The sequence below is a fragment of the Paramormyrops kingsleyae genome, chromosome 14 (genome assembly GCF_048594095.1).
Source record: "Paramormyrops kingsleyae isolate MSU_618 chromosome 14, PKINGS_0.4, whole genome shotgun sequence".
Classification (NCBI taxonomy): domain Eukaryota; kingdom Metazoa; phylum Chordata; class Actinopteri; order Osteoglossiformes; family Mormyridae; genus Paramormyrops; species Paramormyrops kingsleyae.
The window spans coordinates 19,154,432-19,167,619 of record NC_132810.1 but is presented as its reverse complement, the minus strand read 5'-3'; the positions used below and the strand labels follow the sequence as shown (position 1 = coordinate 19,167,619).

The 13,188-nt window shown below is 46.1% G+C and overlaps 1 protein-coding gene across 7 annotated transcripts in view; it reads right to left on the bottom strand.

Annotated features, from left to right (window-relative positions):
- kidins220a (kinase D-interacting substrate 220a) overlaps positions 1-12,406 on the bottom strand; it is a 37,988-nt gene extending 25,582 nt beyond the window's left edge. The window contains exons 1-14 of one of the 7 annotated variants that reach the window (XM_023839231.2): positions 12,302-12,316; positions 7,336-7,454; positions 6,843-6,982; positions 6,438-6,536; positions 5,372-5,470; positions 3,995-4,093; positions 3,800-3,901; positions 3,315-3,413; positions 2,748-2,945; positions 2,125-2,223; positions 1,847-1,945; positions 1,540-1,638; positions 1,281-1,458; positions 494-658 (exon numbers count right to left, since the gene is read on the bottom strand). In XM_023839231.2, the coding sequence (XP_023694999.2) occupies positions 494-658; positions 1,281-1,458; positions 1,540-1,638; positions 1,847-1,945; positions 2,125-2,223; positions 2,748-2,945; positions 3,315-3,413; positions 3,800-3,901; positions 3,995-4,093; positions 5,372-5,470; positions 6,438-6,536; positions 6,843-6,980 (1,474 nt within the window). In that variant the 5' untranslated portion in view covers positions 6,981-6,982; positions 7,336-7,454; positions 12,302-12,316. Of the gene's footprint in view, positions 1-493; positions 659-1,280; positions 1,459-1,539; positions 1,639-1,846; positions 1,946-2,124; positions 2,224-2,747; positions 2,946-3,314; positions 3,414-3,799; positions 3,902-3,994; positions 4,094-5,371; positions 5,471-6,437; positions 6,537-6,842; positions 6,983-7,335; positions 7,455-8,830; positions 9,601-10,064; positions 10,464-12,301 lie in introns of those variants that run through there. The other 6 variants (XM_072698774.1, XM_023839233.2, XM_023839236.2 and 3 more) reach the window with 6 other exon arrangements.
- Between the last annotated feature and the right edge of the window lie 782 nt (positions 12,407-13,188).

The following is a 13,188-nucleotide window of genomic DNA, read 5'->3' as shown; positions in this document are numbered from 1 at the left end:
TTACCGCCCGCTCTGTGCTGCAGAACCCCAGGCGACCCGACAGCCAGCTTCACCTTAATTACCCCAAAAAGCACACAGGAGCTGATCTGTAATGCTATAGGGACTAAGCAGAAGAACCCAGTATCCCCGAAATAAACTTCTTTCGTCTTTAAAGGTCAGGGGCTCCATTTCTGATGGGACACGAGCAGACTTCAGCTCCCAAATATTCTCGTCTATATGCCCGTGGAAGTATTTCTGAGAACCGTTACGGCAGCGTCCGCCCAAGGCAGTGAAGTAAGCGACTGCTTAGAGCCCAGCGGCCACCAGGGGGCCCCCCATCTGATCAGGCTATCAGAACGGGAAAGAAGAACACGAAAGACTACTAATTAATTGAATTAACTTAGGACCCAGAAAAGGGGTGGGCCGGCCCTACCTGTAGGGCTACAAATCCACCTCCCCGCTTGGGGACTGCCAGGAGAGAGGGGGTGGTGGTGGGGGGTAGTGGGAGCTGTACCTTCTAACTTCTTGAGCAGGAAGGACTTGCCACTGCCCCACTGGGCGTAGAGGCCGACGCAGACGGGCGGCTGCATGGTGGGCTCGCTCAGGATGTCCGCCAGCGCGCTGCTGTACAGGTCGTAGCCCAACATGTCACCGTCTGACTCCGTGGGGGACAGATGTTCTGCAGGGGGAGGGGTGGGGACAGGGTCTCAGCCAGCAGGACACCAGCCCCACCACCAAAACCAAAACACACACGCTGGTCTTCTGAGATCTAAAGGGAAGGCTCCACATAACCATACTGCCCCCAAATATGTATCCAGCATTGATATTCATTTAGGAGACACTTATCTAAAGCATGTATTTTTGAGGAAGCAGGATCAGCCGGAACCTGGAGCAATTAGGGGTTAAGGGCCTCACTCAGGGGCCCAATGCTGACATCACTCTGCCAAACCTGGGACTTGAACCAGCAACTTTCTGGTGACAGACACAGCCTCAATACCGCCTTATATACAGAGGAATAATTGGCAGGTCATGCTTAAGGTCCCAGGTGTTGGTCTGTTCTAGTTTAGGGACTCATTGAAACTTGTTTTGAGATGTTTCAACAGTCAAGGACCTACATACATAGTCTAAGTTAGTCCTAGTCAATAGGTATATGAGGTGGATAGAAAATACATGATTTCATTAAATATGATGGGCAGAGTCTGGCTTGTTTGGGCCATCTTCAGTACCGCAGGTCTAGCCCTGGTCTTCCACAAAACACCTCCACCCCACCCGAAGAGGGTTTCCAAACAGGAGGTGCTCACTGGCTCCGAAGATCTGAGTCAGGATGCTCTTCTGGTGGCTGCAGTCGATGTTGTAAGGGGTCTCGCCAGCTTTGTTCGGCCGGTACAGCAGTCGGCCATCTTTGGGGTTCCTCATGAGCAGCTCGGCCAGCTTGCGGCTCCGCCCCCGGATGGCGATGTGAAGGGGCGTGTCCCCCTTCTGCAGCATCAAGCAAAGGCTGAGTGGCCAGCGACTGCGGTTCACATGAATAAATTAGGAGACGGCTCCGTCCCCCCCCACCTTATCCATCGCCGAGACCTTGGCCCCCTTATCCAGCAGCAGCTCCACGATCTCGATGTTCCTCATTTTGGTGGCCTTGATCAGCGGGGTCTCCGCATCCTGAACGGAGCGGACCGAAAGGTCACGCGGGTCACGTGACCCAAAGATGGCCACCAACAGTCAACCCTACAACCGCACCCCAGGCATGTAGCACGTGGGGTTCAAAGCTAAGGGGTCGGATTTTGAAGGCGTTAGCGTTTGAAGCGTTAGCGTGGGGCTAGCTGGCGTCAAGCAGAGGTCTACAAAAGGTCGAGAGTCCAGAGCCTACCTTAGTGCAGGTCTCCGTGTCGGGGTTGCACTGCAGAATGTCCCGTACCATGGTAGTGTTACCCTTTTCCACAGCCCAGTATAGGGCCGTCTTGTTGTCCTAAATCAGAGGCCACAAGTAGGTTGGAAGGATAAGGCAGCTTACAGTAATGTTAACTAATCTATAGCCTATAATCAAGTTCTTATTTGGCTTTTAAAATGGGACACAAGACAAACTGAAGACGTATAATGAAGTGGGAGGCAGGGTCCTGCATGTCCGAGGAGAACAGGGCCCCCTACCTGCCCCTGGATGTCGATGTCGGCGTATTTGTGCAGAAGGGCCCTGACGATCTCCACGTGGCCCCCTCTGACGGCCCCAATAAGTACCGTGTCGCCGCTCTGGAATGTGCAGAGAAACACAGAGCGTGTTGGGGGTGGGCACCGACCAGCCGTCATGGAGCCTCACGGCCAACACTAACCCAAACATGTACATTGCCACCACAAAAATGCAGATGATTTTTAGACTTTGTCAGCTGACGCGGAGACAGGAGCGGGCAGTTGAGATATCGCTGAAGCGGTACAGCCAGCAGAGACCGGTTTTTGAGGGTAGTGGAGTTTCTGGCCACTCAGAACTTGGCCTTGTCGTCAAGGTGACCAGCCAGAAGTGAGGGCTTCCTTTATCGTAAGGCAGGGGAGATTATAGGTTTTTTTTGGGGGGGGGGCACATAAAAGGAGCCATAATTCATACAGTGGCCAATCTTATTAGCCAATGATAGGCTTTGAATTGGTGAATGACAGGGGAGGGGACTGTGGGGACCAATCAGCTTTCAGCTGGGGTCAGTGACCTCGCCCTTGTTACAGAGATTTCTTCCCTCTTCCAGCTATAGGTTGCGCCTGATAATGCCGAGGTCCGAACGGCCCACCCTGTCGGGGACATTGACGTAAGCGCCGGCTTCCAGCAGGTCCCGCACGATCTCGGTGTGGCCGTCCTTGGAGCTGATCATGAGCGCCGTGTTGCCGTCCTTGTCCTTCATGTTGACATTGGGATTCCTCTTCAGAAGCTCCTTCACCACGTCCGTGTAGCCGCCCCGAACCGCCACGATCAGCGCCGTCATGGAGTTCTGAGGGCAGCACGGACCAGACCACCGTCACAGAAGAACTCTGGGCATTGGGTTAAGTACCACCTTACCCAAGGGGACAAGAGCTGAGCCCTCCTTGGAATTATTAAATGCTGGCTTGTCTGATTCTAGGATTTGACCCGGGGGGGGCTGAAGAAATAATGCTATAGGGGGTGTCCCCCACGATAAAGTTTGTTGACTGAGGGTACCGCAAATACCAGAGAAATTGCTAAATGGTTTTACTAAAATTATTTATGAGGGGGGTTGATACACGCCTAAGTAAGGTCTAGAACCGCCTATGCTATAGACTTATCCACAGCATGGCTGAATCAGAGCGATCAGGAACGTGGTGAGGTTTAGCGGGCCACATACCGCCCCCTCCTGGTCGACGTCAGCTCCGTTCTCCAGCAGGTGCATGACGCAGTCAAAGTGGCCCTTTCTGGCGGCCCAGATAAGCGGCGTGGTGCCATACTGGGACGAGCAGGAAGGACAAGAAGCAGGTCAGTACTGGCCGAACATGAAACACCATTTCCGTAAGTGTCAGCCGGAGTGTGATCCAGCTGCCTCCCCCTCCCCCCCCCCATCATGTGGCATTTCTTCAGCAGCTGCCAGCATGTTCTTCCTCAGACCAAGACTTCATGTCTGGGATTCACTGGCTGAAATTTGCAAATGCGCTGTCAGTCCGTCCATGTGAGATGCCAGCTCACCCGTTCACCATGGCTTCTGCAGTATCAAATGTACTAAATACCAATGAGAAATGCCTACCCAGTAGCTTAAGGCACACAGTCACTGGCAATACCCCTATCGCCAACCACAACACCCCCTACCCCCCCGGCTGGCCCCCTGGCCACGCCCACCTTGTCAGAGCAGTTGACTTTGGCTTCGTGCCGGAGCAGGAGATGGACGACTTCGTGATGGCCCCGTCCAGCCGCCCAAATGATGGGGTAGACGCTGTACTGCTGAGTGCAGAATGCAAGTCACACCCGAGGTCATCCCTCAAACTCACAGACCACTTCATGCTAACTGAATCTGTGCAGGAGGTGCGACCCAACCTGTCCGGTGATGTTGGGGCTGGCCCCCTTCTCCAGTAGCAGGCGAGAAGCCTCTAGGCGTCCTTTATAAGCAGACCACATGAGGGCGCTCCAACCCCCCTGGACATTACAAAAACAAAAAGATTAAGATTCCCCTGCAGTCTTGTGATTAAGATTTTGAAAACTGGATAATACATTTAAACAAAATCCCAGAAATAAAGTTTGTTATAGTACAGATGCGTGTTAGAAGACCAAACACTGAAAACAAGACTCTTTTGAACATCCCATAAGTGTGTGACCTATATGTCCAGTCATTATTCAGAAGTACAGAGTTTCGAGCCGACGCGCAGTGGAGAGACGCAGGATGCATCGTTAACGTATCAGTAAACTAATATTTGCTAAAAAATCAATGTATCGGCTTCAGTCTGATGTGTCAGTCTTAGTCATTTTTGCTGCCTGATATTTAGACTTTCGTCAACATTCAAAGTTAGCAGCACCAAAGCGAAAGACGTAACTGCCTAAATTGTATTAGATGGGCCATCATCTTCCTTAGGGAAGGACGGGGGATTTTGCTGAGTCATTCTCCATTTAGAGGCCTCAAAGTTCTGGCCGTTTTATACAGTCCATGACATGTTCAGGGACTCATTATTATATTATATAGTTCATTATTAAATATGGCTGCAGATCTATCTTTCGTCTTGCACATTGACTAAGAAGTAATGCAACATCAATCTGCTAATCCGTTATCGTCAAAATTTCCAGATCGGTGCACCGCTAGGTATCCTGATTGGCCCGTTTCAGAGGCCAGGAAAAAACCTTTAAAAGCAGGCAGGTTAGGCAGTGCGCTTCCCGACCTGCCATGACCCCCCCGAATCCCGCAGACAGCCTGGCACCGGGGAGGCTTACGCACAGCGCAGCACGGTAAACCTTATGGGAGCTGGTTAGCATACGTGAGCAGGGTTGACGAGATTAAACAATGCAGAGCGTTCGCCGCTATCCGAGCGGGGCAGCCATTCCGCCCAGGATGAGCCGGAAGACGTTATCAAACGCAGAACGTCATGGTAACATGGATGCCACTCGCCACACAAAGGAGGGAAGACGTCCTGACGTCTTTATGACTAAAAATGTACTATGTGTGAGTGACCTGTAGCTATAGAGCAGAATGAAGGCTGTAATTAGCTCTTATTCAGCTACAGAGAAACAAACCCCACCCACGAAGAGGTCCAGATTGTGTACCTGGATTTGACCGGACTTTCAGATGACCAGAAATTCCACAAACTGCGAGATGGACAGACTTGGAAAACCACTGATTGCAGGCCAGACTGCCAACACACCAACCAGGGAACCACCAAGCTTAGCCCGACTGCCAAAACATCACCCCACCCCACCCCAGCTCACCATGTCTCTCTGCTCCAGGTTGGCTTTGTGCTCCAGAAGCTCCCTCACCACCTCCACGTGACCCTCCTTGGCAGCGGAGATCAGCGCCGTCCACCCGTCCTGTCCGGGAGAGGGCGTCAATGCGGGCGAGAGCACATAGCGGTTACTCCCATTACAATCCCCCCCCGGCTGGACTTTGGAGGTACAGTCCAAGATTTCACGTACCAGCTGGTCGTACCAGGTACTCATGTAAAACAGGGGGAGCCCAAGAACAAAGTGAGAATGTGCCAAGGTCTGCTCTGCTTGACCCAAGCTGGTGTTCTGACAGGGTGACGGCATGTTGCTGTTTTACAGACTCACAGTAATTTTCTTAAACACAGGTATGGTCTCGCCTCTAGCTACTCATTAGAAAGTGTGCTATTCATCATCGGGTGTATGACCTCAGACAGGCTCCTCTAAGCTTTTCGGAGTGACTGACTGTGCCTTGCTGATGTGGGATGAATGACCAATGGTGCAAGACTTGTCCGAACCAACTAACAGATCAACTGTTACATCTAGATACACACATTTGGCCTCTGTGCCTGTGATCAGACGGTCGCTGGTTTGAGGCCCGGCCTCAGCAGAATAGTCACACATTGAGTAAGGCCCTTAACCCCTCCCCCCAGCTCCATGGGGGCCGCTACAGGTGGCTGCCCTTCACTGTCAAGCTTGCTCTCACCCACGTGTGTCATGGAGAGCAAGATGGGACAGTGAAAAAATAGAACTTCCCTATAGGGATCAATAAAAGTATCATTATATTTCATTTAATTTATTTAACAGATGCTTTTATTCAAATAAGAGAAAGCAAAGTCAGACAGGCCCAGATCCAATTGAGTTAAGGGCCTTGCTCTATGGCCCAATGGTGACATTACTCTCCCAATTGTGGGCTTTGAACCAACAACCTTCTGATTGCAGGAACAGCACCCTACTTGCCGAGGCACACCAGATATACAACTGGGCAGAATAATCACAAGAACTTCGACTGAGAAGTACACAGCAATAGATCAGCATCTAAACGTCATATTTGTCAGTGAGGAGGTTCACATACAACATCATCCAGGTTGATGTTGGCTCCTCTGCTGATGAGCTCCTGTACAATCTGCAGACTGCCCTGCTCTGATGCCAACATCAACGCCGTCTGTCCACTCTGTGGACGGACAGGGAAATTAAAAAGAAAAGAAAAAAAACTCTACAGGCACATTCTCGGGACAATAACTCACCAGGACAAACATAAGCATGACAGTATACAGCTTCCCAGAATCTACATTTCAGTTAGCAAGCAGGAAATGTTGTTGGGGAGATAGATCTAGGGCAGCCAGCTCAATGGGTCAGTATGCGAAGAAATTTTTCAAAGCTCGTCGGACTAATTTTCATCCAGCAACAGCCCAAGTGAGACTCTCTTCTCTGTACTGGGAAAGGCAGCAGCCATTAAAGGGGGGGGGGGGGCACCTACATCACTTCTGCTGTCTACTTCTTTGAACTTCTCCAGGTGGGTCACGATAGCCAGCAAGTTCTCCTCCTCCACATAGCTGAAGTAGTTCTGGATGGCCGTCGTGGTCATCTTCAAGGAGGAGGCAGCGTCCATGGTCATTCCTTGATGTCATGGGGGGACATCAACAAATATTTTCAGCTACATGCTCAGATACGGACACCGGGACCATCCTCATATGAGACACAATTCACGGGCAGAGGGGAAAGAAAAACACTACAGGTTAATAACCCAAAATCAAAAAATATTTACATTTACGTAAATGTAATTTAATGTAAATGTAAAAAAATATTTCATGTACAAAAAGATTAACCTCACAGGCCCAAAGCAAGGAAAAGCTGATTTCAGGGACCTTTGCTACAAAGGGCATAAATATATCAAGGTGGATTAGCCCTGGCAGTTTGTGCGAGGAGATGCCAGCTACCCACCCCGGCACAAGTAATTTAATCACACTTACGAGGACCCAGAATCCACACAGCCCACTGCCAATGTTCCGCTGCATTCCGGCTGCGTGCTCAGTTGTGCCGAAAGCAGCCGGCTGGACCGTTGTGAAACGGCAACGTTATGCTGAGATGACTCGGGTTCGACGCAGAGGAGGGAGGTACAATGGGACACGGGCGAATAAAATTTAAGGAAATCCTTTTATCTGTGACCTAACCCCCATCCCATCCATGTTAGAGGGAAGAGCGTGAAGAAGCAGACGTGGGCCAGAACATCACCAGAGCAAAAGGCTGAGACGTTAAATCAAAACATCAGATCACAGCTGTAAGCGGTCAGGAAGATGACAGGACTGCTCTTCCTCGTAAGTGCAGCACAGGCGCACATGTCAGGGAGATTCACGCATTCCTCAAAGCTGAGAAGTCCAGACACCTCCAGGAAAGACAACCCCAATACATCCTTTGAAAACCTTCTCAACTCAAAAACAGTATGAAGAAATATTGCTTACATCATTCTCCAGCATCCGTGTATTAAAGTTATCCGTGTCTCAAAGTTTAAAATTGAATTAATTTCATCTGCTGAAAAAAAAAGATCAACTTAAAATTAAGTATTTGCTGTCCTTCCTGAGTTTCTAGAGCTCCCTGTTGCATTTCGTGCCAGCCACGAGACAATTTCAGGGTTATAAAGTAGGAAATAAGTGTAGGCCTATACATTCCTATCTATTCAGGGTAACAGTGATGCAGAGGACATTACAGAAAAGCAGACGGCACAAGGCGGATTCCATAGACGCACCGTGGCATAGGAAACACACGCGTTATTCATCCATATGCGAGGAGGCGTTCAGACACACCTGAACCGCATGTTTCAAACGGTGGGAGGACACCGAAACCACGACGGGGACAAATGCCAACGGTGTGGTAAGAGAGGCAGGGCAACCTCCAGCCCCGATCCACGGGGCCGCAAGATGGATTACAAAACCAATAAAGGAGAAGACCGAGATCTGAGTGCTTGGAAAATTACAGGAATAACCAAGAGCGTAAACTCCACAGGCTGTTTTATGAGTGGGCTCTAACTAGACCGAAAAGAGAATCTAAAAACACGAATCAGACAGTAAAATATTACAGCAATAAAAAATTCGCATTTTGAATTATAATCGAGTTGAAAGAACAACCTGAGTTAATACATTGGTGATTTAAAGCAAACAGAAATTAAAAAGCACAAGTATTTTTCTTAAATACAATACCATTCACCTGGGCTTACACTGACAGGGAGCACTGATTGCGATCAATAAATAAATCAATCAATAACGCTTAACCTCTACCCGCAAAAACAGTAATATAAGTAATATAAGATTCTACAACAAACAGTACACATAAACTGGCACACAAAAAAACGCTTACAGATAATATGGCATACGTCTGAAACAATGCAGAAATCTCTAATTAAGCATCCATCCATCTAATTAAGTTCCCAATAGTACTGGACAAATACAGCCCCTCGCATAGCTGGCTTACCTTCCGCGGGGTTCACGCGGGCTGAGTATTCAACAAATCCGCCAAATATGTCCCGATCCTACAAATGATGTAACTGCATGAAAAAAACGGTTCAGCCCCACAGCAAACGCACCTTGCCCTGTGCTTTCTGTCCGATCAATATGATCTGCAGCGGGAACTGACTTAAACAGGCATGGAAGTCTTTTCAGACAAGCCGACGCACTCAAAGCGGTATTCAGGATCCTATAATTAAAACAAGACATTTCTAGGATCATCAAGAGACCACGCTGTATTCACAGCTCGGATAACATTTATTAGTACATGGACTGTTTTGCTGTCTCCGTCCTTGTTTATGATATAAACATAATGTTTGTCCCCCAACATAATGACACGATATTATTTGGAGGGGCTCAGACTTCATATCTGGAAATACCACACATCAAAAAGGCCTTACACGTCTTCCAAATGGAAAGATGACCCTGACAATTTTAGAACAGACGTGGCGTCTAAATATACACAAGTCGGCTCAATTAGACCAAGTCATGAGATGTGAAACCGGTTTTCCACAAACGGAGTCTGGCTACAGCAAAAGGCGAGAGATAGACACAAAAACATGGGATTAAAAAAAATCCCCAAAATCCACTATACAGAAAAAAGTGATAACGCTGGTTTCTCATTTTACTTCTGCGCGTATTATTATTATTATTTTGCCTGGGAGGTGTGCACGGTAATACTTCTGAACGCGCATTGAAAATAAGAAAAAATACATGAAATTCCAGACTGACATTTAATCTGTAAAGAGCATCATGTGATCGGTGTTAATCTCAAAGTAAATAAGATTACTCTCCACGCGTGACTCTCTGCTGAATCTTTAATTGAGCTGTTGTCAATGTTCACCCAACTTTAATTTCTCGTTGCATGAGCAGGATAATAGTTAACTGCCGGCAACTATTCACGGCACGGTGACATTACCAGTATAACAGTCATTTTAAACAGCATGTTTACTGAGTGATATAAGATGAATAGCGACGATCCATGATCTGATTCCTAAAGCACAAACAGCTGCGCTTGCATACAGATAACTTTCTATTTACGTTATAATATACAACCCAACAAGGACACTGGCGTTTAACTGGACAGAGTTAATGTTAGGTATATTTAGAGTGGTCATCGGGTAATTTGCCATAAAAGCATGTTTTTCAATGCAAATACACAGAAGCATGTATAAGAAGTTTTAAATGACTCGCAAACATACCTTTATAGAAATTCAGTCAGTTGAAATGAGTTGTTAAGGTCTTTTCTCCCTACTGTTGCTTTGACACCTATTCGGGCCGTCGGCAATGCAATGACTGTCCGGTTCACCCGACGAGGACCATTTTTTGCACAGGGTACATTTAGTCTCCGTTTCCGTGCTTTCGGCGTTTTTCTTAAACCAGCGTCCTACCTCTCCGCCCCCGTTTCAGATACATCGCACCGTCTCGCCACCCGCCCCCTACAGCCTAATGTGTGACGTGAAATACTTTTGCGCGTTTGTTTTCTTATGCAGTTTATTAATAATTTCATCTCTAGCCTCGTCAATTTACGTATGAAATGTCCCTTGAAAGTCGAACATTATCATTTAAATAAATAATAGCGTTTTCTCCTTCACATTTCTAATGGTTTAAGAAATACGGATATTAAGGATGCTTAATGCGCTTATTATCATTATCATTATTATTATTTATTTATTATTATTGTTGTTGTTATTGTTAATAGTTGTTTAATATGCGAATAAGTGTAACATAAGCGTATCCGTGCAATGATTCTTACATGACTTTTATTAAAGCACTTAATTATACAGTAGGCTATACAGCAGTTAGAGCGGTGTTCTGACAAAACGTCGTACTTTAACAAAACATCCTACCGTAGTGCTAATCGATAGCCCTAACCCTAACTCTTACCCTAACCCCCCAAAAACCCCTAAAACCCTTACCTTAACCCTAACCCCTAAAACCTAACCCTAATCCCAAAACGGTGGAACTGCACATGCGCAGAAAGGCTCGATAGCACGTCTCGATAGGTAGAATGTTTTGTCAGAACACCGGTACTGCATATGGTGGTAACTGCTTGTTCGTTTAACTCAGTTTGATGAAGCATACCATTTTAAATTGTCTTCTAATGACAGGCTTGATTACTTAGATCAAATTTTCTATACTGTAGCGTAGGATTTATGGAGAGGTAGTTTGTCTGACATTAGCACGTGGTAACCGCGGTGTAGCATATTTCCAGACAAAGTATCCATACGAAATCAATCAATCAATCGATCAATCCATCCATAGGTCCATCGCGGAATAGCTTTCCCAGTACTGAATCACAGGGGGGTGACTGGGCCCCACCCTCTCACACATCATCTCACACATGGACTACAGGAGGAGAAAATGTCAACTCCACAAACACAGTACAGGTGGGATTTGAACTTATAACCTTGGAGGTGTGAGGCTACCCACTGCACCTCCCATACTGACAATAAAAACCGAAAAAAAAAAGAAAAAAAAACGTCACTACAACGTTAACCTGTTGATACACCAGAAAATAGGCCACATTTGGGTTCAAATTACTGTGTTGAATTTCACTTTTACCTTCACCAAAGTTAAATTAATAATAATAATAATAATAATAATAATAATAATAATAATAAATCCAGTTGCGAAAAGTAAATAAGCATCATACTCAGTGTTTCTATTTTAAAAATCAGTCGTTGTGATTCAGGTTGACATCACCTCGGAAAAACACCAAGCACCGTCTCCAAAATGGCACAGGACCGGACACAGAGGCAGCTTAAATGACCGTAATGATGGGTAACAAGCTTTGCTCATTGTCACACTGGATCAAAGGTGAACTTTACTGGATGCCACAACTACGTCATCCAAGTGTGGCGCGCTCTCTACAGGGCAGTGCCAACGCCATCTACAGGGACACCCCGTGACAACCCGTGTCCTGCAATACAATATTTGTTCTTGAAACTCAAGACGCTTCAGCGTTTCATATACAGGTTTCCCCCACTATCCGAAAGTAAAGCGTTATTATGAAACAATTCATAAGACGAAATGGCATACGGCCAGTACTAGCCCACCATTAATTTATATGGGATTTTTTTGGGCGTACCCACACCCAAAAAAACCCCGAAAAAATCATAAAGAAATAATACATATAACCTAAAATTTACATCATATAGTAAAACATGCGATTATCTGGTAAATACACAACCTATATAAAATTTAAATAACGGAAGCACAGCGTAATTTTACTTGAACCAATACAGTAATACGTCGCTTAACGACGGATACATTATGAGAAACTCATCGTTCGGCGATTTCGTCGTTGCGAGAGTATCATAGAGTGAGTGTAATTACACAACCCTAGATTGTACAGCCTACTACACACCTAGGCCATATAGTGTAGCCTAAATAACGATAAAAATGCATGTAGTACATACATAAACATGTAACATACTTGGTTATCATCTTCATCATCAAGTATTATGTACTGTAGATAATCGTATGTGCTATAATTTCATAAGACTGCCAGCACAGTAGGTTTGTTTAAACCAGCATCACCACAGCGTTAGTAAAGCGTTCAGCTATGACATCACGATCGCTAGGGTGCGCGCGACTGTAAAGCGTTCAGCTATGACTTCACGATCGCTAGGGGGCGCACGTCTGTACACGGGACTTCCTGGACATGGAGGAAATCAGATTCAGTTTTCCGAAGGGATTGGAGATAGACGATGAGGTGACCAACAGAGACCTGAGCTAATATCTGCCAGCTATTCTGGAAACACAGATAAATGTTTGAGCAATTTCAGGCAGTCAACAACACAATAACACAACAACCCGTTAAACTGTTCATTTGTAATGTTGTCATTTGTGTATCTGAGACGTACACCCAGTGTTTTAAATGCATGTTTGAAGATTGCAAAAAAAAGACCCTGACGCACAAACGTATTATATATTTTTTAATCAGCTGGTTTTAATCAGTACTGGCAAGAAAAACACACACCGAAAAAATGTCATCCAGGATACAAATGAGACATTTAGACAAAAAAGGTAGAAATGCTCCTAGAACAGCCACTAGAATGTTAGAAACGAAGCCTTATTATCTTAAAAAGTATAAAACGTGATTTAATGCATCACAGTGTTCACAAAAGTGACAATTTCCGGAGCAAGCACACCATCACCACAACCGGTTCAATGAAACTGTAATTAAAATTTGTCACTTGATTAAAAAAATAATAAATGTATTCCAAAAAACAACCAAAAAAAGGAACAGGTTTTGTTTTGTTTTTTTAAAATAAAAAAAAAATTAAAAAACAGTCATGTGACTCCGGGGAAGGCAAATTT